We start from the raw sequence: 23,854 nt of genomic DNA on the forward strand, positions 1-23,854 counted from the left end.
TAGGAAACTGTTCTCAGCCTTGCGCAGCGGATGATGGAGGTCCATTGAGAGATTTACGATAATAGTCTGCGAGCTGGATGGAAATCCGAGCAGCCACTCAAACTGAATATCTCTAGCAGTGGCCTGTAATTGCAGTTGTTTAGTTCGCAAGAAATTGACAGCAAGTAAATTACCCTAAACAACGGGATGACTGTTAAGAGACATGCTGTAGATAGGGTGATTTCGCTAACAGTGGACCTTTATAAGACCCACCCCCTGTAGCGCCTGCATATCTCCATTTAAAGTGCAAGGGCATTTCATTCTAACATTTAAAGGAACAATTTTATTTCTCACTGCAGCTAAAAGAGGATATTATCGTCTAGTGTTCTCTTGATTAGGGTAGTAGTCCGGCATCGCGACTTGAAGGGCTTTTTGCATTAAGAGTAATCTGCCAGTTCAGCGGCTACTTACTAGCAGTAACCTCTGTAACAGCTGCCTTATGTCTCTTATTGGTAATTACATCTTCCCTCCAAAGCCACCCCAAGCCAGCTGTAGCCCCGGGTCCCAACATAACAATTGTACAGGCAGCATACGTATAAATTTTAAGCCAGTTTGTTTGGAGCATTCCAGCGTGCTTTATATCCCAGAAGAGATAGGCCAGCCAGATGAACGTGGCTGTGAATAGGATAAAAGTCGCAATAGCAATCCAGAGAGGAAACATTTGCCAGACAAACAGCCACAATTAGCAACCAAGTGGTGTTAGCCAAAGCATCATCGCGTAAAGCGGAATGTAGTAGGTGATAATCATTATAGGCAGGATATACAGGGTATAGTTTATCTTAGTAAGCCTTATGTTAGTTACTTTAAAATTTTCAATAGGTAAGCTAATATAATGTATAATGTAATATAGGGGGCTTAAATGTGACGGTTTTAGGTTCCCAAGGGATAAACTAGTCCGTACTAGGTTTATGTTGGCAGATGTGTAGGGCGTAGATACTGAGCGTTGCGAAGTGTCACGTCTCTTAATAGTGAATAGAGCGGGTTAGGCGTATTCAGGTAAAGAAGTCTTATTGATAGCTGGTGAGCTAAGTGTTCTATCTAGTGCTAAAGGAATGTATATATACATGATGGTCTCACTGGCGTAGTCGTGAGCTTCGAGGGAAGGCTCACGATAACTCGGGTGAGCTGGTAAGCGAGTTCACGGCTAGCGTCGTGAGCTCGGGTGAGGCTCACGCAGGTGTGGGTGAGCCGAGCTCTAATTGGCGAAAAATGTGGGGTACACGTGACGTAACCGCGGGGATCGTAACACGATCTCTCCCCTTCCATGGTCTTGTCCTCGAGACCTGCATGACTTGTTTTTCCAACCACTTTTCCCATGTGAGTCTAACTTAATCCTGTATCCACCATGTCGGAGCGTTCTAACAAACGAAAAGTAGATTCCCTTGATACCGTTCCGCTGACTTCCACCGAGAAGCGTCGCAAAGCTGCCGAAGGTATCGCACAGTTTGGTTTCGAAGTTATGCCTTGTTCTCGCTGTAGTAAGCGTGGTGTAGCCTGCAAGATGATTGCGGGAAAGAAGAAATGCGGTTTATGTGTTTCTCTCGGTCGTCCTTGTGATGTGACCGGTACACCTTTGAATTCTCGTAAGTTCTCGTGGTTCTTTCTGATTTTTTATGCTGATTTTGTTTTTTATAGTTACGCGTATCATAAATGAAGCGAAACGTCTGGAAGAGCGAGAAGCGGCTGCTGAAGAATTATTGTCTTCTCGTCGTGAGGCGCTTCGTATTGCGCAGCGTGAACTAGATGAGTCTCTTTCTCAGCTGGAGACTTATCGTAAGCGAAAGAAGGAGTTGGTGTCTCGTGGGGTTGAAATGACTCGACGTGGCCTGGATTCATTGGATGAGCTTGAGGAGGCTGAGAAGGCTGAATCTTCCAAGGAGCAGTTGGTGGTTGAGGATATTAACTCGTTGGTGCATTCGGATGTGCTTGATTTTAGCTTCTTTGATTTTTCCGGTGTTGATGGAAGTTCTTCAGGAGTCGCTGGGCATTGATGAGGTTTTCCGGTGGTTCCCATGTGTTTTCGTTCTCCGGGTAGTTTTTCCATTTCACCAAATACATTGTTTGCTTGTTTTCCTTTTTCATATCTCTGATTGCCTCTGCTTCGTAGACTTCTGGTCCTTCGATTTCTTCGGGTTCGTTGCCAACTTTGACTTGTATCGTGTCGGCTGCTGATTCGAGTAAGGAAATGTGAAAAATTGGATGGAGCCTAACTTTCGGTGGTAGGTCCAGTTTGTAGTTGTTTTCTGAAATTTTCTTTGTAATTTTGTATGGTCCGATGTATTTGTAGTCCAATTTGTGTGAAGGTCGTTTTGTTTGTATGTTTTTTATGGCTAGGTAGACCATCTCTCCCTCCTTGAAGGTTGGTCCTCCTACCTTCTTGGTGTCGTAGTATTTTTTCATTCGTTTCCTGACAAATTCCAATTCTGTTTTCATTTCTTCGTGTAGATTTTTCAGTTCGTCTGCTTTCAGAATTGCGGCAGGGTTGATTGTGTCTGTTTCACGACCGTTGTGATAGGCGTCGGGAGTGAATCCAAAGTTCGCGTAGGCTGGTGTCAACTTCGTGCTTTCGTTGTAGGCAGTGTTGTAAGCTAGTTGTGCAACAGGTAGCTTTTCAACCCAATTGTTCTGTCCGTAGTTGATATAGCATCGTAAGTATTGTTCCAACACTTGATTCATCCGTTCGGTCTGTCCGTCCGTTTGAGGTCGGAAGGCTGTCGATAGCCGGTGGTTGAGTCCTAGGTGTGACATGAGTGCTTGCCAAAATTTGGCTGCGAACGTTGGTCCTCTGTCCGATAGGATCTCATTTGGTAGTCCGTGTATACTGACAATGTGTCGATAAAAGACATAGGAAAGTTCTTCTGCGTCTGTAGCTTCTTTGTAGGGTAGGTAATATGAGAATTTCGTGAGTCGGTCGACGATAACCATGATACTGTCGTAGAAGATTCCGGTTGAGGGTTCTTCTGACAGGGGCAATTTGGTTATGAAGTCCATGGTGATCGAGTCCCAAGGTCGTTGTGCTACCGGTAAAGGTTGCAGTTGGCCATATGGTTTGTGGCGTTGTGCTTTCGTTCGCATGCACACGTCGCATTGTTTGATCACCTTTTCCACTGTTTCTTTCATTTTCGGCCATCCATAGTGGTGTTGGATCCGTTTGAGGGTTTTTGTGATTCCCTGGTGTCCATGTAGGGGATGTTCGTGTATATCCCGTACTAATTGTTCTTGTAGTCTTGTAGGTACCCAGAATTTGTTCTCGTATAGGGTTCCTTCTGTTGTTGCGTGGCATCCGTCCTGTACTTCGTGTCCTTGTACGGCGTTGTTTGCTCGGTGTATTTCATTGATTAGGGCGTCGCCTGTGAGTCGTGTTGTTGTTCTTGCAATGGTTCTTGCTGGGGTGGTGAATTGGTATTCCCCGTTCCTATTTTTCTTGAGGATTTGTTCTTTGGCTTTGCTCGTGACTCCTTCTTCGAAGTCCGATCTGCGACTAATGGCGTCTGCGCGTCCATTGTCGGATCCTTTGCGATGTATGATTACGAAATCAAACTCGCATAGGTATTCAGCGTAGCGTAGTTGTCGTCGGTTCAGTTCTTGGGTTGTAGCGAAGTGGGATATGTTCTGGTGGTCGGTGTAGACCTTGATCTGATGGAGACTTCCCATAAGGTAGTGTCTGAATTCCTTGAAACAATTGACGATGGCTAGGAATTCTTTGTCGTAAATGGGGTAGTTGAGTTCTGCTCCATGTAACTTGTGAGAGTAGAAGGCGATGGGGTGTAGTACACCTTGATCGTCTCGTTGACCGATTTGTCCTCCTAGGGCAAAGTCTGAGGAGTCGGTCTCGAGTTCTATTTCTTTCTTCGGGTCGAAGATGATCAAAACTGGTTCGCTTAGTATAGCATCTCGTAGCTTCTCGAAAGCTTGCTGTGCTTTGTCGTGCCATATGAACTTAGTATCCTTCTTCGTGAGTTCCGTAAGAGGATTAGCTATCTTGCTGAAGTCTTTGATGAATCGTCGATAGTAGTTGGCGAAACCTAAGAAGCTTTGTACTTCCTTGACTGTGGTAGGTATAGGCCAGTCTCGTACTGCCGATATCTTCTTTCGGTCCATTCGAATTTCTCCTGGTGAGATGGTGTGTCCTAAGAAATCAACTTCTTTGACATGGAAGTGACTCTTTTCTGGTTCTACTAAAAGGTTTGCGTCCTGTAATGCTTTAAGAACCTTATGGACGTGTTCCCGGTGTTCTTCTTCGTTATCCGAGAAGATTAGGATATCGTCAAGGTAGCATACTACAAACACATCTAGGTATTGCCGTAGAACATTGTTAATCATCCGTTGAAAGGTGGCTGGTGCGTTTGTAAGACCAAACGGCATGACTAAGTATTCGAATAGTCCAAATTTGGTTCTGAAGGCGGTTTTCCACTCGTCGCCTTCCTTGATGCGGATAAGGTTGTAAGCGCCTTTGAGGTCGAGAGCAGTGAAGATTTGTTTTCCCTGCAGTCGGTCCTTAAGTTCCGTGATGAGCGGAAGTGGGGTCCTGTCTTTGACGGTAAGGTCATTTAATCGTCTGTAATCCACAACAAGTCGTAGTTTTCCGTTCTTCTTAGGTACAAACATTACGGGAAATCCTGCTGAGGATGTTGATTCTCGTATGTTACCTTTTCGGAGTTCCTCTTCCAAATAATCCCTGAGCGTGGTGAGTTCTAGCTCATTGAGGTTGTAGATCTTTTGAAAGGGCAGATCGTCTGATTTGAGTACGATCTCGTGGTCCCAGCGGCTGTGCTGTGGTACCTTCGTGTCCAATTCTTCTTTGAACAATTTCTCATAGCAACGGTACTCCTGTGGTACGTTCTTGAGTCGATCTTCTGTGAGTGGCGTCTTTTGTTTTTCTAACTTTGTGTTGAGGTCGTGCAGCTGTGCGCCAAATGTCGCGGCTATTCGTCTGACATGTCTTGTCTTGCCTTTTTCGTGTTTCTGTCGTGTCCCCTTTGGGGGTGGGTGAGAGTGTTTCTCACGCCGGACTTCGCTGGCTGCTTCAGTCGAAGTTTGAGATCTCTGTTCGTCGTCTGTTTCCGAATCGTCCTCTGTATCGAAGGGATCATCCATGCGGGTGATCTGGCCAGTCCTCCAATCAAATTGCGGGTTGTAGCGATGTAGCCATGGGTATCCTAAGAACAGGTCGAAGCCTGATGTTGGGGCAATGTCGAAGTCGATGTTGTGCCTTCGAGTTCCGACGAATACTTTCAAGTGATCAATCTCTCTGGTAATTTGTCCTCCGTCGTAGGCTGCTCTTTCTCCTTCGAAGTTTGTTAACGGGTTGGGCTTGTCCTTGTATCTCCATGGTAGCTGCAACTTGTTGACCGTGCGAGGGTCAATTAGGTTGGATTCAGCTCCGCTATCCAGTAGTGCGTTTAGCCACGTTCCCTTGATTCGTACTTGTATTTCTAGGCAAGTTCGTTGACCGCAGGCGGTCCTTCTGAGAGCCTTTGAAAGCACTGCTGGCTTTGTGATTGCGCTTGTCTGCGGCTCTAGTACAGCAAGCTGTTGTCTTTTCCCGGTTGGCTGGGGTGTCGAAGATCGCATTCGCTATCGTAGCATAATGCGTCGTCTGGGCATTCATTTTCTGATTGTATGGCTTCTTGGCTTTCTGCGCTCATTCGCCATTCTTCGTTTTCCTGTTGTTCCCATTGTCGTAGGGTTTCAGGGTCCGGTGTGTCCCCTCTGTCGGGATCACCCTTCGTGTCTTGTTGCCATTTTCTGATGAGGCGCTCGTCGTCCTCTTCCCTGGTTCGCAGGTTTACCGGTGTAGTCGACTTTACTCGGTGTTTCCATTGGTCGATGGAGCGTCGATTTTGGATGTGTGCAAGTGCGCGTTCTCGGGTCTCTGTGTGGGCTGTGAATTTCATCACTTCATTCTCCAAGTGCTGTTCGGATAGTCGGTATCCTACAGTGTCGATGATGGCGTACGGTCTCTGATAAACATGATTCTTGATGCTTAGGGGGAAGCAGTTGTTGCTTATTTTTTCTTGTCGGTGTAGCGCGCAATAGTGGGCCGTGCATGACATCCATGAGATTTGGTTGTGCTTCGGGCTATTGGGGTATCTCCGTAGGTCGGAGTAGGCCATAGGTCGTTGTACCATGCTGGCAGGGTTTTGTTCTTGTTCTGCCGTGATTGCCCGGATATAGACGTCATCATCTTGTACCGTTTCGGCTCGCTCTTTTGCGCGTCGTACTACTTCGTCGGTCTGTTCTGCCCACTGCTTGTCATAGTCATGTTTTTGCTTCCAAGCCTGCGCCTTTTGGTGCTTGGTGACTTTGTTTTCGTACTGCATTCGCAATTCCGCTTCTATCGCGCCGGAATAATTTGGGTCCGAAAAGTGTCGGTTTGGTTTTGTCCTTTTCGTAGGAATGCTGTTATTGTGTCGCATATCGTCGGTTCGTCCCATAGTTTCTTGCAAGGATTTGATCGTTCCATCGGGTTGCGGGATTGGTAGTTTGGAAAAGGTTTCGTCCATGAGTTTGTCCAATCCTTCGCGGATTTCCTCAGGTGTGAGGGTACTTCCCGGTTCAGGGGTAGGTCCTCTTTCCTTTCTGGTCATCGCGATTCTTTTTCCGTTGGTGGTTACTTCTTCGGTTGTTTCGGGCACTGGCTCCCAGTTTTGTTTGTTCTTCTTTCTGCTCTTTTCCGAGATTTTTCTGCAACGTTCCCTGAACTCGGGGTCATTCTGTTTTCTTTGTCTTATGTATTCGGCGTGCTTCCAGTTATCTTTCTGTCGTTTCTCCATGAATTCCGGGTCTTTGAGAGCGTTGTAGTTCGGATCTGGTTGTTGCCCGTCTGGGTAGTATTTGTTCAGAGTTTCTTGGTAGCTCATGAAGGGGTCCTTGGGCTGTTCGGGTTCTCCTGACCAATTTTGGGTTGGCGAGGTGTTATATCCTGACCTAGTCATGGCTACTCGTTTCGGGGTGCGTATAGCCATTTGTGGTTCTTCCTGTGTGTTAGTTTGTCGAATGTTCTTACCTTCTGGTACAGGTTTGTACTTCTGGTTGGTTTTCACAGGGTTTCTGCATTCCGGTTCCCGGTGTCCTTTCTTGCCGCAATTCCAGCAAGTAGGTGCCGGCCGTCCTGTGCGCATGGCGTTTACGTTCATTGGTCCTGCATGGGTTCTGTAGGAGGTGTCGGGCTGTCGAGACTTCCCTTGGTTGGCGTGGTTACGGTTTCCATTTGAGTTGTTCTTGTTCCAACTAGGGTTGTACGATCCTCCTTGCTTGCTGGCTTGCTTCTCTTTTCGTCGTTCGAACTGCTGGTTGTCGATTTCTACAGCCACAGCAGCGAGGTCGTTCAAGTTTTTGGGCTTGTCCCTTATGTAGACCATTGCGTCTTTGACTTCTGACTTGAGCCCGAGGTATACCTGTGCCATGTGGGCTGCTTCATTCCAATCGAGTTTAGCTGCTTGGAATCGGTACTCCGCGAGGTAGGCTGCTGCAGACCCCTTCTGGGTTAACTGTCGAATTTTCATTTCAGCTTCTCGTTTCTCATCGGCAATGCCGAAGGCATGCGTGAGTTCTTTTTCGAAGTGTTCGTATTTTTCGTAGACATAGGTAGTCATTTCTTTTCGGGCGTAAGGTGGATTGTTCACAAAATCTCTGACGATGGGTTCCATGAGTCTCTGAGCTTTGTCCTTGAGGAAGCTCATGGCGTGTCTGACTCTGAGTTCATCGGTGCTGAACTGAATTGGGTAGTACATCTGGTAGCTGCGTAGACTGGTGAGGAATCCTTGTAGTTTCTCTGGTTCGCCTCCATATGGGTCAGGTTGGCGAGGTCGAAGGATTTCTCCTGGGTCTTTTCCAGTCAAAGCAAGTGCTGCAGTGTGTTCGATGTGTTCCTTGTAGAGTCGTTGGCTTTTCTCTGCTTCCTTGCCGAGGTTTTCGGCAATTCCAGCGATGTTGGTCACTCTTCCTTCCAAATCTTCGATTTTGGTTTTGGCTACTTCAGAGTTGTATCTGGCTGCGTTAAGAAGTTCGTCGTGCTGTTTCTTGAGCTCTCGAATCTTTCGTTTGAGCTTGGTAACTTCATCCTCATGGCTGCTCGGATGAGCTGGGGCAATTTCTTCTTCTTCCTCATCTTCGGTGTCCATGGGGAGGTTGAGTTCCTCCTCCAGGGTAGGATAGGTGTCAGGTGGAGTTGCCTGAGGTGGCTGTTGGCCATGGGGTGCGGTAGCGGGTCGGTTTGGAGTGGAAGGTGCCATTGCGTAGGTATTGCTCAGTGTTACGCGGTACAGTCTGAACAAGAGCTATCAACGTGTGACGGTTTTAGGTTCCCAAGGGATAAACTAGTCCGTACTAGGTTTATGTTGGCAGATGTGTAGGGCGTAGATACTGAGCGTTGCGAAGTGTCACGTCTCTTAATAGTGAATAGAGCGGGTTAGGCGTATTCAGGTAAAGAAGTCTTATTGATAGCTGGTGAGCTAAGTGTTCTATCTAGTGCTAAAGGAATGTATATATACATGATGGTCTCACTGGCGTAGTCGTGAGCTTCGAGGGAAGGCTCACGATAACTCGGGTGAGCTGGTAAGCGAGTTCACGGCTAGCGTCGTGAGCTCGGGTGAGGCTCACGCAGGTGTGGGTGAGCCGAGCTCTAATTGGCGAAAAATGTGGGGTACACGTGACGTAACCGCGGGGATCGTAACATTAAAATACTAATCCTATAGACTTAGCTAAGTAGGGTAAATAGAGATAGTCTGCAGAAGAATTAGCTAGCACTTAGGATTTATAGGAGAAGTATATAATTAAGCTGCAGTTAAAGTATTACTATAGTAGTTTAACTTAATAGCCTATATAGAGATAATAACCCTATAATTAGTAAGGAAAGATATAAGCTACCTTTAAGCTACTAGATTATATCTAGATATAATTAATATAGAGAATATATTAATTAGTACCTATCTAGTAAATATAGTTAATTAGTAATATTAGTTAAATAGAAGAGTTAGTAGAAACCTATAGGCTATTAAGCTAGTTAATACTATAGAAAGTATATAATATAGGAACTAGATTAGTATCTACTAATAATTTACTAGCCTTAAGTATTTGTAATAGCTATAGAACTAGTTAACTAATATTTAATATTATTTTAGTAAGATATAAGAGGCTAAGCATAGGTAATACTACTAGGGCCTTCTTAATCTTACTTTTCTTCCTATTCTTACCTTAGGTTAAATTAAAGGGTATATTTTTACCTAGAGATACTCTTAGTAGAGGAAGATATTCTAGTATAAATTCCGAGTTAATTAAGGATCTTGATTACATAGGTTAGGTTTAGATACATTAACATCTACAACGCAGAACATTAGAAAAGTAAAGAAGTAGGCGGAGCTTACATAACTGCTATTTAGACCTATGCCAATAGACGCACTAACTTAAGGAGCAATTGTATCTCGGCGCTCTAGTAATACATAATCAATCCCAGCTTTCTAGTATATTTTCAATAACATCCCTTAATATCTTAGCTTATAAATCATACCTCAAGCGCATTTGCAAGTATAAGACCAGCAATACCACAACCAGCAATAATAACCTAGGAAATCTATTTAATTAGGCATAGTTAAGTCATTAGCCAAATAAACAATCTAAGTTACGTAACTGTGATGGTAGATAAACGGGCTAATAAGAATAGACTTGACGATTTTAAAAACGATGCTGCGCGTAATTCTTAACGTATTGTAGTATAACGCCTAAGATATAAGGTAGGTGTCTTCTTTGCAGCTGACCTTTGGCTGAAAGCTTATCTCCACCCAGTATAACCAAGGTGTGATGCTACATAAGAAAGAGAGTTTGTAGTAGCTAACTGCCTTAGGATTATAAAGGCTGATTATAAGACATATTGATAACTCGATCCACATGCTCGTAATTCGAAGTGGGTATGGGGGGCGGCGCAAATCGTTCCCATATTGCAGCAGCGCCTGATTCCTTTCTCTTCGCTGTTGCTTACCGTAACGAGGTAAAACGCGCAGTCAGTGTCAGTTCTCAGCCAGATTCAATTTTAAATAACACTTATCAAAACGTATTTCAGGCGACATACCAACTACCTACACAGTAGCCTAAGATAAGCTTTTTAGCTTATTATCTGATTAGGTCACACGCAGACCATCGCATAACCGTAAAGCAGCAGCGCTATACCTTCTTTATCATTCATCTAGCTTCCGGCTGCAGACTTTATTTACAAAACACCATTTCACATCCTAAGTAGGAGCATTACATGCTCCCTCGTATGGATACATTGGAGGGCCAGGCCAGCCACATCCAAGCCCGCTTAATAGATCTCCGTATCTAGACGGACATACCTCTCCCGTGCCCACACGGAAATAATATCTCTATGGCTCTTTCCAGGCTGGAAGTTCTATACACTAGGCAGCTATAAATATGTTAATAGATGTAGAGTTAACTGTAGAAAATAAGTTAATCTACTGAGTAACACTGCCATAGCACCTGAATCGGCATGTACCAATTAAGCCTTACTCTTACAGGTGATCAGAGCTAGTTCAGCCTATCAGCACACTTGGTGGATTTTGAGTTTGCTTTCGTTGCCTTGATGCGACTGGAAATGTTGCCGCCATGTGGTATCGACTCCCTCGGTATTACTGTTGACAGTTTATCATTTACATACGCCCGCCGTCAAATCTCGTAAGTTCTTCTACCTATGATCCATTATGGTCTGGCACAGGGTTGAAAATACATTCAGCTGAATTAACCTGGCGTTCAGTCCGCCGGAAAAAGGCGTACTTCCTTTCGATAAACAGTATGACAAGCTTAGAACCTTTCACGGCAGGGGAGGCCAGCTAATTAAATCAAAGGCACCTAGACCAAATTGCCGACCACGACCGGATCGGCTAAATCATCCAATTCCATGATCTTGAGAGAGTAGGTCGTCTTGCTGCGGTCAGATTTCTTGCTTCAACTTGTGAATCCTGCACTTACTGCCTCCGTGGGCTTCATATATCGTGTCACAGGCAGGTCAATGCTACAAAAGACATCAGCGGCATAATTCAGCCGTATGCAACATTGCCAGTTTTCTATCCTTTTCCGTCACCAGGCGGACTGGTTGACGGGGATGCTAGTTTTGCCAAAATATTGCCTTGCATCTTGCTGGATGTCTGCAACTCTAAGAGCACTTCTCGGTGCTCAGACTCAAGCCGGCGGCGTTATGCTTATGATTGGCATCGCTGTGATAAATCATTTCCAAGTCATAAAAATGTCATATCCCAAGGCTTATGAATTGCACATCGTTGCACCAAATTATGTAGCCCTGATCATCGGGCCCGCGTTGCCAAAGGAGTCTAACGGAGCGATGCAATACGTTTATGGTCGCAGATTCTAGAAGCGGTCACTGTTTTGCCGTACTTCGCCCTGTATCATGCCGGCTGCAGCCCATTGGCTTCTTCCCTGTGAATGAGCCCCGGATGCTTTGGTCGCGTTTTCATAAACTGAGCTATAAGTTTGAACATAAAATGCCAGCATCTGCTCGCACTTTTCCATCTAAGAAGCAAGATCCTTCCAAAACCTCACAACTCCAGCTCACCAGATAATTTCTATTAAAACAAAACAACAATGGCTAAGATGATCGCAACCCCCCTCCTCGCTATTCTCATCAACTTCGGAAACTTAGCCCTTGCTCAGCCCAACCCCAACTCTGCAATTTTCATTAGCGATTTCGACTGTGGATTAGTCGATGGCAATGGAAATTTCGTATCTGCAGATAGATCAAGGGTTGTTATCACACAGTCAGGTATGGGATCGGTGTGAGCAGCAATCACTGGTTCTCAAGACAGAACGACTGATACTACCTATAACCAGGCAACCGCAATTTAGTCTGCGAAAGTGACGTCACACCACCATCCGATGGGAGGGCCGAGATTTACAACTTCAAGAACACTGGTGCTTTATGTGGTACTGTAGGGGGTTTTCGAACAGACAAGTGGCAGCAGACTATAAGCGCAAGCGGCAAGACCACGCTAATATGTCAGACCAAGCCATAACTTTCTACATAGCTGGCGGTGTATGGCTTCTTTTTGCGCTGGCTTTGGTACGTAAAGGAATCACTGTATACCGCTGTGGTCATCAAGCTGCTGAAGGAGCAGTTGCAGTCACAAATGCAGTCGCAGTCATAAGGAAAGAAGGGAAAACCAAAGCAATATATTGCCCTCAGCAATACACAAAGCATTGTTGTTCACCTATATAAAATGCTGCCAAAAGCAATATATTATGTCTTTACAGATAACCTCTTCTCCTCACTGAATCTCTTCCGTACCCTTTGCGAGACTGGCTACGATGCCATAGGCATAGCGCGACCTAAATGCGGCATCACGAAGCAGCTAGAGGATGCCAAAGAGAATGATAAAGCTGGCAAGGGTTAGGGTTAGGGTTGACATATAATAGTCAAGACCCTTTCTTCCGCATTTCACTATTTCTTTCCTGAGTTTCTCTAAGGCGCAAGTCCTAAGGTATACAGCTGAAAATAATACAATATTCGCAGATTATGAACCTAAATGCTAATGAAGGTCCGGTCTACGGGTATATATCGTGACTCATGCTCCGCATTTCACTAACTCCAAGCTAATGCCAGCTAACCCCAAGTGTGGGATTAAGGTGATTTTAAGCCAATCAGCTACTCGTCTTAGCATCTAACGATTAAGCGTAAAAGTTAAGCGAGATTATTTATTTTAGTGGCCGATTGTAGATAAATCGCCTCTTAATAGTTCTTAGGGTACTAGGCCTAGGCTGATCACGCATGACTTTACGCTGGAAAACGGCGTGGATGCATTCAGGACAGCGGCTGACCCGAATAGCGGGTCAATCAAAGTCATTATCCGGCATTGAAACTTTAAATGAATTCAAGTCCAATGTTACTAAGTTTGACTTCATGTGTGCAACCTAGAGGACTGGTGTGTGGCCATAGCTGTTGTGTGACGGACCTAATTCTCGTGTTCAAAGTTCGCAAACGTCAATTTGATCAAGGCTGGTTCCATAGCTTCCGAAGTGGCCGAGAATGATTCTTTCACGAATGGCTTATTGTCCTGAACTTGAGTATGCAGGGTAGTCACTCGGAGACGGGCCACCTTTGTAAGCGCCGATTATAATGACCGTTAGTTCCTTGTAGGTTGGATATCCGGTTGAACATGCAATGTCAAAGAGGTACTTTAGTTTCGTAATACTAAAAGCAAAATAGCTATGTTATTTTTCAAGCTGAGGTGCAGTGATCGGCGGTTGCAAGAATTTGCTTCCTACGACGTCCCCAAGAATGAATATGTGCCTAAGCGAAATTTGTAACAGACCTAGCTTTGAATCACTCATGACCATCATCCTAGCTCAGAAGATGCGCGTTCTTAGCCAAAAATTCTTTCCAAGAGACCGGCTTGAGGTCAACCTTGGAAAGTAAATTCAAAGACTCCTGCAGGCTTCTGCCAGCCTAATAACCGGGGTCCTCAATGAGTAGATGGTTTTCCAACATCTCATCTGCCATCGCTGCTGGTAGAAAGCTCCTTTACGTTCAGGATCAAGCTGCATGTAACGAGTCTTGTTGCCTGTTACTTCCTCAAACTCAGATAGGATCTGATCTGGGGTATAATAATCGGCAGCCGCAAGGATTTGCTTCCCGAGCATCTCTGACCGCTCACGCATAGCTGCCACGACTTATTTCCTGTGAAGAATCATGTCTATTAGTGAACCGATCTTGTACGGAAGATGAAGAAGAGAATTAAGAATGTACCAATGTCAGAGCTGATACCAACCAAAGGAATCTTGGCCCTGTTGCTAAAGGGGTAGGCTAGGGAGAAGACGCCGTCTTCTCCCCTTTTCAACATCTGCAAGGCAGTAAAGTTGGTCATGAAGTACCCTGGCAGGATGAATGTGCTTGAAATGTTCTTGGAACGGATGTAACGTTCCACATCAGCTTTCATGTCGAAATGCAATACATGCTTGAGTCGCCCACTAGTCTCATCTGTCACATGGAGAAGGGACGAGAAGATGAGGTGCTGTATTCCAGCTCCCTCTGCGGCGTCTGCGACATTCTTCCCGTGGTTGAATTCCTGGCTTGGACCGCCTGACATGAAGTCGGGGGTGGTAACCAAGAAAACAGTATGAGATCCCTCGATAGCTTTGGCGACGGAATCCTTGGAGCTCAGATCAGCCTATTAAGGTGGTTTTAGCTTTGTATGGCGGCAGATACATCATTCCCACTTACAACTTGAACGTTAACTCCCTTTGCAACGAGAGCTTGGGATCATCATAACATAGGATAAACCAGTGCTGTCTACTATCTATTACTTTACATAGTGGGTGCTTGTAACCTGCGATACAATAACATAAAGGCCAATAAGCATATGATATCGCGAGGTCCGCAGCTTATTATTACTTGAAGATTTCCGTAACCAACCTCGGCTTATTACGTTATATCGAAAATTCCCTTCACTAAACACGAATAATTATCCCTGATATAAATCGAGATTAATTGACTAGATATAAGTTTTTGCTAAGTTAACGTATTCTTGTATTGTTAAATAGAAATCTACCTGATACGGATAAGCATGCCATTGAGTAGCTCTAAAGTTAACTCAATTATATACGAACTTAAGCCTAAGAAGTCTAAGAATACCAAAAGCCAAGTCACGCCAGCACCAGAAACTCCTAAGCGCTACAAACTCGTGTAAACGCGAGAGTATCGATGTCCACCTCAATTCCAGTGAATTCTCCATAGCAGGATAGGCCAAACTGTAATTCTGCCTGCGCGATAGTGTCGTCAGAAGTACTAAATTTAACGCTACCCGACCTCCAGCCACCAACGCTGTCGTACATTTCACCGTAACTGCTTAATTGCCCAACCGTGAGCTGAATATTGCAGGTGTAATCGGCACCAGAGCTGACACTGACAACTCTGTAATAGTAGGAAAATTCATAGTCACCATTCAGATTCTGCAGAGTCTGCTTGATGTAGTAATCGGGTTCACCGTTGCTAAATATCGCGGAGCTGTTTGACTTTGTGTTAGCAGTGGGCTGAGGAAGCGATTTCCAGAAGAACGTACAGTGCGTTTTTGCCGGATTGGGGCTGGCTTTGGGTGACGTAGGCGTTGCTGGTCCAAGGTGTAATGTCGTCACTGGTGCTGTCGTCAAAGTTTGGGTTCACAAACAACTGAGTTTCGACACAGACTGCAGCCGCGGTGGTGGTAGTAGGTTTTTCTTCGGTTGTAGTTGTAGTATCCTCCAGGGTTACAGTGGCGGTATCTGCCAGTGTTGTGACAGTAGTCGAAGCGATTAATGTAGCCGATGTGTCAGCAGCAAGCGTCGAGGTAGTCTCAGTAACGCTTGTAACGGCGGTCCTCGTCGGTCGACAGGGACCGGCTTCAGCGCCGAGAAGCAGCGTAACAACAACTGCTAGATTGAAGGTGATAACGCGAACCATAGCGTTAGATGAGAAGTAAATATGAAAACGAGCGGACGCAGCTGCAGATATTACAGCTTAAGGTTTGAGGATGGAGATATTGAGAGGTTGCGAGAGGTAAGTCTAAGTTAAAAGTATTTAGTAAAGACATTTCCCCCTTTTACTAACCTAGCTTCTAAAATTAATATTAACTAGTTGCTTTTTACAGCTGTAGTTTTACTGTCGCTAATCAATAACGGCCTAGTATAACGCTATTATCGATAATTCAGTACGCTATTGTCAATAGTTCAGTGTGATGTGGGGGGAAAGGCGGGGCATGGCGATTGAAGTAAAAAAAGGATTAAGATAAAAAAGGAAAGCGTTAATTGGCTGTTACTATAAGAAAAAAGGCAAAGTAAAGAGAAAACAAACAAAAGAGAGTTTTATTCCCTGGCCAGAGCCACGGCAGTAGCAGCAGCAACAGCAGACTAGCTAGGGAAGTGCTTGCAGGGGGTTAAAGACGACTGCCCTAACGTTCGCCAGACTAAACAACTCGCCGAAAGCCCTTCTGGCCACACTATATATGGAGATGGATAGACAACCGCCGCGACTTATGTTCCTCCGGATCTCGATTAAGATGAGTTTAAAGACTGGCTTTAGAAGTGGGATAAGAAGAGAGTTGTAGAACGATCGTAACCTTTCTGCGACTAAGTGATGTTTCTAAGTTTTATTGAACTACCAAATGAGACAGAAACAGAAAACGAGCTCTTCAAAGTTAGAGATGGGACTTACCACCAGCCACAACAACACTGGTGCTTCTTGGCAGAGATTGTGGACTTCGGGACACTCATACGTCTACAGATGGATGTCAAGGATGTCGCTGGCCAGAGAATCCCCATCTTCTTCCATACAGACAGGCGTGGCAGCGAGATAGCACCGTCGCAGCTATGCAGAGGGTATACTATCGCGGTCCTCTATGCAACGCAACACGCATTCGCGTTTTCAGAACCAGGAATTCGTGTGGAGAATCCTGCACTAATCAAGGTATTACCTCAGTCACAACGTTACAGCAGCTTGCTAACTATTACCTTCAGACTTTTTCACTGCCGCTGGACGAGTTGCTTGCCTTGAGCGACCGAGTCCAGATGTTCTCGGCAGAAACAGATGGCATGACAACTTGCCACGTGTGCAACAAACAAGTCACATCTCTAATGAAATGTGCAAAGTGCTCCCTGTTCTGGTACTTTAACGGGGTAAGATAATCGCCTCCCGCTACTTCTACTATACGCAAATGCTAATCAGATTGTATCAAGCTCTGCCAGAGAGCCGGGTGGATTGAGAAGAACCACAAAGCAGACTGTAAACTACTCCGTGATAGTGATCTCAAGGGACTCCTCTCGCTTAACGAGAATAAAGTGGAAGGCCTCGTTAGATTTCCCATGCCTCTTTCAGGACAGCAGTAGGGTGTACAGATACTTGTTGGAGACGATGACTCAATGTGATTATGTATCTACTTTAGCATAACGGTGAATCGCTGCCGGACAACGAGAAGATCCGGAAGCTTGTTTGTATTGTAAATAGTTCATTGTCCAGTAAAACTCCTTTCTTTTCAACTAATTAGTTTTCATTATGATTCTGAAAGGATTGTAAAAGTGTCTGTTGTAAGAGCGGCAGAATGTCAATTATTCTTTTGCCTTCCATTTCACTGAATCCAAGCTCCCGGTTAATAGTTGCCTGTAATTTGGTATGAGCCTCCGAGGGAATACCTCCATCTATAAACTTGCTGTAATCGGCAATTGTTTCTGAGTACCCTACGGTTGTGTTAGACCCTTGGCTGTAATCAACATCTTCATATAGACTTGTTAGATGCCTGTATCGTAGATTGTGGTTTTGTTATGCTACTCACATGGAGAAACTGCCAGTGCATCAGCGTCTGGGAAGACTATCCTGTACATCTCGTGCCATCGTTGAGTATCGTGACCCCCTTCATTTGAATCGGCCTCGGCTTTGGTTCGCTTCCTAGAACGGAGGCGACGTTCCTGGTCAGCGGTTATGCCCTCAATTTCTGTGGGTTCCCGCAATGCGCAAGGTTGCACAGAGCGGACATGTTCTTCAAGCGCAGCAGTATTATCGAAACAAGACAGACAGCGCGAACATCGGTACCGTGGAATAAAGTGTTTTCGAAATAGATGCTCCCTTAAAATTATTAGCAACCTATCCAGGATCAGCTACAGTAGGGGGACTTACTTTAATCTATGAAATTGGAGCCAGCCCCTGGAACATGTCTTTCCATACTTGTTCGGGTCTCGTCTAAAGAAGGGACAAGCAAAAGGGGAGTTATTGTCCTTTGTGTCCCCGATGTTTGTGTTCTGGGTCGTCTGCGTTGCAGATGTAAGGCGATGGCTTAGATCGCTAGAAGAAGTCGACGGTAAACCACAAGATCCACTAAACGAGGTGGACCTAGATCCCTGCCGAAATAGTGATGAAGAACCACGACTGACGCCAGTGGGATTTGAGCCAGTGACAGTGCTCGAGCGCTTCTGGCCCTGGAGGCTCATGAGATTTCCATTGTGTGATCCCTGAGTAAACATGGTATCGACGGCGATATTCAGAGGATTCCTCCCGGATAGGTATGTTGCATCTGATCCGGAGCGGTTATAGAACCTTACCAGGCTTTGCCTTACTTCGGCTGCTGTCGCTCGACGGACCGGAACCTCACCATCTGTCTCAACAACTAGCATGCTGTCTTTGATAAGGTCAAGGAAATCGTGGAAGAATGGCGAACAAGCCCTATGTTGATGTAGTGATGCCATCCACTGCTGAATGTCAGGAAAGAGATTTTGGGAAGAGAAATCACAATAGCTTGCGGCTAATGCTTACATGGACTACCTCATGCTTAACTTTGCTGCAAATGTTGCCTGTTTCCGGAGCCCCAGTGAGCTCAAAATAAGCATCGTCAGCTTCGAGGTTATTTCGTTTATATTCTCTCAAAGTGGAAAACTCCATAACTCCTTTCCAGCCCATGAAGTACCATGTGAGGAACTCGAGGTAAACACATCCCAGCGCCCATATATCGTAAGACCTCGATAGAAGTCCGTCAGGCATGTCAAACTCAGGAGCACGATAGGTTGGGGAATTCCCCATACCAACGGGTGAGATGTTAGACAGGGACCTTCTGTTATGGAAACGCGTAAGTCCAAAGTCAGCGATCTCCAAGACGCTAATGTTAGTATTTGGCCCGTTCCGGAACCAAAGGATGTTCTCTGGTTTGATATCTCCATGTCTGCCATAGGACTGTGACGAATGCGACTGCCGGTGGCTTGGCTGTAAGGCAGCTTCGTAGGCATAATCGTCACTTTGGTCAGGTGGAGGCTCATGGATGATGTTCAACCCCTCAGCCATGCCTTTGCACTGTTTGGCTACCCAGAGCCCGTAACGTCGATCAATGGATGGGTTAGGGAACATGGCCCAGTAGCGTCGTAGGTTTGCATTCGCCCAAGGAAACAAAAGATGATAGCTGTTTTGTACTCAAATGTAGCAAGAAGCGGAACTATATGTTTTTGTCCACTTAATCGCTTGAGAGCATCTACCTCTCTTGAGAGCATCTCACGACTGCGAGAGTGGAGGCGTTTAACCGCAAAGGCAGAGTCGGAATCGTGGGCTTCCTGCGGGACAATAGTCAGCAAATCTCAGTCAGTGTACCCGAACATTTTTACATACGGCGATGTGATGAAAGTTGTGATGGGCTGGGTGGATCTTGACTTTGAAGATAGATCCGTGGCCTCCTTGGAAGTCCTCATCATCATCCATGTCAACGTCGCGAGACGAATCCTCAATGAACGGCAGGATGGTTTGGTCTGCGAGAAAGTAGGTGCGCACTGCCCGCTTGTTTTCCCACGAGAAGAAAGGCGACATCATCATCCACTGACACCCCTCAAATGAATCTATCATGAACGGTGACCACTTGTGAAGACATTCCAGAGGTCTGTGAGGCTGGAACTTTCGCCTGAGTTCGTATCGGCCCTTCTTTTTCCCTAGCTTTTCGACCTACCCTAGAGGCCTTAGCTAGAAAGCTTCCTACAGCTACCTTAGTTGCGTACCTAGATGACCTTTATATCCTTAATAAGGCACCTACAGGGGCACTACAGGCAGCTAGGGAAGTCTTACAGGGCTCCCCAGTACAGCTTAACCCTACTAAAAGTAAGGAATGGTCACTAGAAGACCTACAGCTACAGGGTTTACAGGCATTAGGGACCTTTATAGGCCCTATAACCGGCAGAAGAGCCTTCTTAGCAGGAAAGCTAGCTACCCTAGAGAGAGCCCTAACAGCACTACAGGACCTCCCTAAACAGCATAGCCTCCTTCTTCTTAGGGGAAGTATACAGCTTCTTTTAAGGCACTTACAGCGGCAACTGTGCCCTATAGGTCTTGATGACCTGTGGGGAGAAGCTGATACCCTTATAAAGGAAGCTATTCTAGCTATAGTAGCTAGAACCCCTAGTGAGGTCCCTAAGGAGCCTAATCTATCCCTTATAGCCTTACCTACCCGGGAGGGCGGTCTAGGGATTCCTCTACATAAGGAGCTAGCTGCACAGCTATATCAGGCAGCTATAAGAGCCTCTCAACCTACCCTAGCCAAGATTAGAGCTACAGCTACAGGGGATCCCCCCCCTATAGCTCCTATAGCTACAGAAGGACCTACAGCGAAAGAGGTCCTTATAACCGCTAATAAGGCTAGGCTAGAGACCTTCTTACAGGACCTTCCTACCCTATACCAACAGGCTAGGCTTGAAAACGCTAGCTATCTCGGCCGTAAGTGGCTCGGGGTCTTGCCCACTAAGAAAGCCCTATCTTTTGCAGACTCGGAGATCACGGAAGCCCTCCGAAGCCGGCTCTTTTACCCCATTAAGCCCCCTAGCCTACCCTGTAGCTCCTGTGGGGCTATAGTGGCTTTCCAGCACCAAGATACCTGTAAGGGCGCTATAAGAAGGTGGACGGCAAGGCACGATACAGTGGTTAGAGCCTTCTATAGAGCCTTAGCTACAGAGCCTACGCTAGAGGTCCAGAAGGAACCCTTAGTGGATAAGGCAACTAGCTTACGGGCTGATATAGCGGTTACTATAGGGAATAGCCGCTATTTCTACGATATTCAGATCGTAGCCCTAGCAAAGGATTCAGCTAGGTCAGACCCCTACGAGACCCTTAGGGAGGTTGCAGAGGAAAAACGCCGGAAATACAGAACCCTAGGGGCCTTCTTTCAGCCTATTATTATCTCTTCAGGGGGCCTTATGGAGCTAGAGACCGCTAAGACCTACCGGAAGTTACAGGACCTTATAGGGCCTGTAGCAGCTGTACAGCTTGATTCCTCTATAGCCCTAGCTCTTACAAGGACCCGGGCTATCTCAGCAGCCTCTATTAGCAAGGAAGCCCCTAGAGGGATAGCTAGTTCCCTCTGGAACCCCTCTAGATGGGACCCCTAAGGCTCCTTATAGCCTTATCTATCCCCTATAGCTACTACCTATAGTAGCTACTTACCCTCTATAACCTTCCTTTACCTTATTTTTCTACCTTATTTTCTTACCTTATTTCCTTACCTTATTTCCTTACTCTATTTCCTTACTTTATTTCCTTACTTTTTCCTTTACTTATTTCTTTACCTTATTTCCTTACTTTATCTCTTTACCCTATAGCTAGCTTTATCTCCCTTACTTACCCTATACTGCTTATATAGCTCTTATTTCCTTACTTTCCTTATTTTCTATATCTCTCTATAGCTATAGTTATCCCTTTACTCTCTTATACTGTATATAGTACCTAGAAAAGCAATCGGGCAGATAGCTTAGATAGGTTACCTAACCCTAATCCAAACCCTAACCCTCATCAACCCCCTCTCCACAACTCTTACCCCTAACTTTACTTACTTACTTTCCTACTCTCCTACTCTCCTAAAAAACCCTTAACTCTACTTACTTTTCTACAAATAACCCTTACTTAACCTTCGAACCCCTGTTACTTCTTTTCCCTGCTTTAACAACTCCCCTACCCAATTACAACTCTAACCACTCTTTTAAGAACCCTCAACTACCTTACCCTTCCCTACCTTCCCTACCCTCCTCTTTCTCTTATCCTTTACCTCTTCACTTAACCCTTACTTACTTTTCCTTTCTCTTTTACTACTTTTTAAACACCTACTAACTCAACTCCTCTTTAACTACCTTACTACCACCCTAACACAAACGCCTTAACCTCCTCCTTCCTTCCTCAAACCCTTAACCCACCCTACCACCCCTACCACCACCACCACCACCACCACCACTCACAACCCCACAGCGCTTAACCCCGTCAAGCGTTTACCCTTAATCCCAACAGTCTTAACGCACCTTGACCGCAACACGTTTAACCTTCTCTTTCCTCTTCCACTTCTTCCTGCTTCGCACAGCTTTCACGTCAGCGGTTAGTCTGCCTAACCTTCTCAGCGCTAGCGCGCTGCACCGGCGGACTGCAAACAGGCTATAGGGTAACCTACTATTAGCTCGGCAGTATATTCGTCGTTTTGCTTGTTAAATACGTTAATTCTATCTACTATGACTCAATGATAAGGACCAACATATACCCATCTTTGAAACAAACCCTGTCTCCTTCCATATATCTTCTAATAATACGACAGTAATAGTTTGTCATCCTGGTAGCAATAGTTATTCGTAGGCTGTATTTGTTATTACTACTGAGAGTATTGGTATGTCGTTGAAAGTGGAGAAATTGCCTGCCTCAGATTACGGGATACCGCGCTAGTTTTATGCCCTCCTGATAGTCGCCCAGCCATATCGCAAGGTCTGTCCAACTATCATAATAGTAGGTAATGGAATAGATAGCATGGAGGTTTATCTATCTTTTCTTCTTACTATGGTAGTCCAGAATTACCTCTTTCTTAGCATTAATCGACAAGGCGCTTATACTCCATATATCCTATGTGTATTTTCCTCAATACTCTTCTCACACTATCTCTTCTCTCTACTACTTACGTTCTAACTCTTTGACTCTTCCCGGCTCTCTTACTACTGCCACTGTCCTGTCCCAGGATGATACCACTTCTGGTATTGCTTATACCAAACCCATTCGGACTGCTCTTGCTGCTGCTGCTGCTGCTGCTGGCCAGACCACGATACTCCACTGCCGTATCCCGCTGCCCCGTATGTCGATGCTCCACCCCCGTATCCCGCCATCTGGGATGTTGATCCACCACCTCCATATCCAACCGTCCCAGATGTTGATCCTCCCACCGTAGGGTAGGTACCACTAGACAGACTAGTATCTAGAACCGTTCGCTTACCTCTTTTAACCATAACGCTCTCCCCCTTCACCGAAACATTATCATAACCTCCAGGGCCTCTTCCTACCCCCTCAAGGTAGATGTGCACTTTCTTTCGACCACCACTCTGCCTGCCCTGGATCTGTGCACTGATGTGATTCTTATTAGCTTCTGTCACCCCAGTCGCACTGTTGGTAGTTGTCTCGTGTGGTGCGGCTCTATAATTGTCAACTGTTAGTTTCTCCTTTCTAGATTCTGCTCTAAGGGCCCATACGTGATTAAAGCATCTGCATTTCCTAGTCGATATGCAAGGAGGTATACAAAGTTCTCCGATAGAGCTTTCAGCGTGTGCAGCGGCGCTGCAGCAGACACTGCCTTACTCTGCAATCTAGACATGGCTTGACCTTCCCCACCGCACACGGATACTATTAATATCGCCTTTATAGCTATCTGCTGGAAGACAGTATGGGTATGACATGATATGTTTCCTGGGCGTTAGGATTGATATGCTTTTGATATAATGGGGCTATATCTGGTCCTGGAATAGTAATAAATAAGGAAAAGATGGAAGAAAGATAGGTCAATAGATAAGATAGGGAAGAAAGTAAAGATGGCTGGTGTAAAGAATATGAAACCTTAGTATTGGCCCGTTCTAGTAGGAAAGAATTTATAGCTTTGATATCGAGCCTTTGTCTGATATAAATAGTTGTATGAGGCCGTGGAACTGCTTGAGCAACTGCTTCAGTGACAGTTTAATTCTGGCCTTCCTCCTGTTATATATTGTATAGGACTCGACTACGTCGAGAGAGCATTGTTTGATGCCTGAGGCGCGATCATGGGAGAAAGCCCTGCCTGCAACCCAACGATTACACCCGGGATCACTAAGGAGGTGCGCTGTGTATCCCTGCCGCGGCGCTTAGGTTGGCGTTACGCCCACAAGACTCTCGTAGGAATCGCTGGCTGGATTGGATGGCAGATAATTATAGCACATTACGAACGGAGTTGAGGACCTTCACAGAGCGGCATGTAAAACACGGCGGGGTGGCTCTTACCGCTGAGGGGTTGAATAGTAGATAGCAGGCTACGGAATAGGCTAACCTCCAAAG

At 45.6% G+C, this 23,854-nt stretch overlaps 8 protein-coding genes across 8 annotated transcripts; 4 read left to right on the forward strand and 4 right to left on the reverse strand.

Annotated features, from left to right (window-relative positions):
• Positions 1–328: 328 nt before the first annotated feature.
• Positions 329–982, reverse strand: B0J16DRAFT_349566 (uncharacterized protein; the record flags this gene model as incomplete). Its single annotated transcript, XM_046128929.1, has 1 exon — positions 329–982. A coding segment is annotated over exon 1 (254 nt), but the record flags the coding sequence as incomplete, so codon positions are not given.
• A 10,652-nt stretch (positions 983–11,634) lies between these two features.
• Positions 11,635–12,440, forward strand: B0J16DRAFT_324559 (uncharacterized protein; the record flags this gene model as incomplete). Its single annotated transcript, XM_046125832.1, has 3 exons — positions 11,635–11,812; positions 11,881–12,045; positions 12,301–12,440. The coding sequence occupies 3 exons, from the start codon at positions 11,635–11,637 to the stop codon at positions 12,438–12,440; spliced, it is 483 nt and encodes a 160-aa protein (XP_045979454.1).
• A 2,095-nt stretch (positions 12,441–14,535) lies between these two features.
• B0J16DRAFT_293072 (uncharacterized protein) lies at positions 14,536–15,573 on the reverse strand. Its single transcript, XM_046124353.1, has 2 exons — positions 15,105–15,573; positions 14,536–15,049 (listed from the first exon to the last, which is right to left on the reverse strand). Exons 1-2 carry the CDS (start codon positions 15,479–15,481, stop codon positions 14,710–14,712), a joined length of 717 nt encoding a protein of 238 aa, XP_045979455.1. The 5' UTR covers positions 15,482–15,573; the 3' UTR covers positions 14,536–14,709.
• Positions 15,574–16,093: 520 nt separating this feature from the next.
• On the forward strand, positions 16,094–17,041 carry B0J16DRAFT_310771 (uncharacterized protein). The gene is made up of 3 exons (XM_046124986.1): positions 16,094–16,483; positions 16,534–16,692; positions 16,753–17,041. Exons 1-3 carry the CDS (start codon positions 16,154–16,156, stop codon positions 16,900–16,902), a joined length of 639 nt encoding a protein of 212 aa, XP_045979456.1. The 5' UTR covers positions 16,094–16,153; the 3' UTR covers positions 16,903–17,041.
• Positions 17,042–17,056: 15 nt separating this feature from the next.
• On the reverse strand, positions 17,057–19,354 carry B0J16DRAFT_405161 (kinase-like domain-containing protein; the record flags this gene model as incomplete). Its single annotated transcript, XM_046132864.1, has 6 exons — positions 17,057–17,250; positions 17,346–17,635; positions 17,687–18,255; positions 18,320–18,843; positions 18,903–19,104; positions 19,160–19,354. The coding sequence occupies 6 exons, from the start codon at positions 19,352–19,354 to the stop codon at positions 17,057–17,059; spliced, it is 1,974 nt and encodes a 657-aa protein (XP_045979457.1).
• Positions 19,355–19,575: 221 nt separating this feature from the next.
• Positions 19,576–20,250, forward strand: B0J16DRAFT_253283 (uncharacterized protein; the record flags this gene model as incomplete). Its single annotated transcript, XM_046123112.1, has 3 exons — positions 19,576–19,675; positions 19,754–19,939; positions 19,976–20,250. Coding segments are annotated over 3 exons (561 nt in total), but the record flags the coding sequence as incomplete, so codon positions are not given.
• A 9-nt stretch (positions 20,251–20,259) lies between these two features.
• Positions 20,260–20,907, forward strand: B0J16DRAFT_293077 (uncharacterized protein; the record flags this gene model as incomplete). The annotated part of the gene is made up of 1 exon (XM_046124354.1): positions 20,260–20,907. A coding segment is annotated over exon 1 (180 nt), but the record flags the coding sequence as incomplete, so codon positions are not given.
• Positions 20,908–22,207: 1,300 nt separating this feature from the next.
• Positions 22,208–23,144, reverse strand: B0J16DRAFT_405177 (uncharacterized protein; the record flags this gene model as incomplete). The annotated part of the gene is made up of 3 exons (XM_046132865.1): positions 22,208–22,280; positions 22,496–22,966; positions 23,023–23,144. 3 exons carry the CDS (start codon positions 23,142–23,144, stop codon positions 22,208–22,210), a joined length of 666 nt encoding a protein of 221 aa, XP_045979460.1.
• Positions 23,145–23,854: the final 710 nt, after the last annotated feature.

The sequence above is a fragment of the Fusarium flagelliforme genome (genome assembly GCF_020744385.1).
Source record: "Fusarium flagelliforme strain FIESC 12 MPI-CAGE-AA-0113 chromosome Unknown B0J16scaffold_7, whole genome shotgun sequence".
Lineage (NCBI taxonomy): Eukaryota > Fungi > Ascomycota > Sordariomycetes > Hypocreales > Nectriaceae > Fusarium > Fusarium flagelliforme.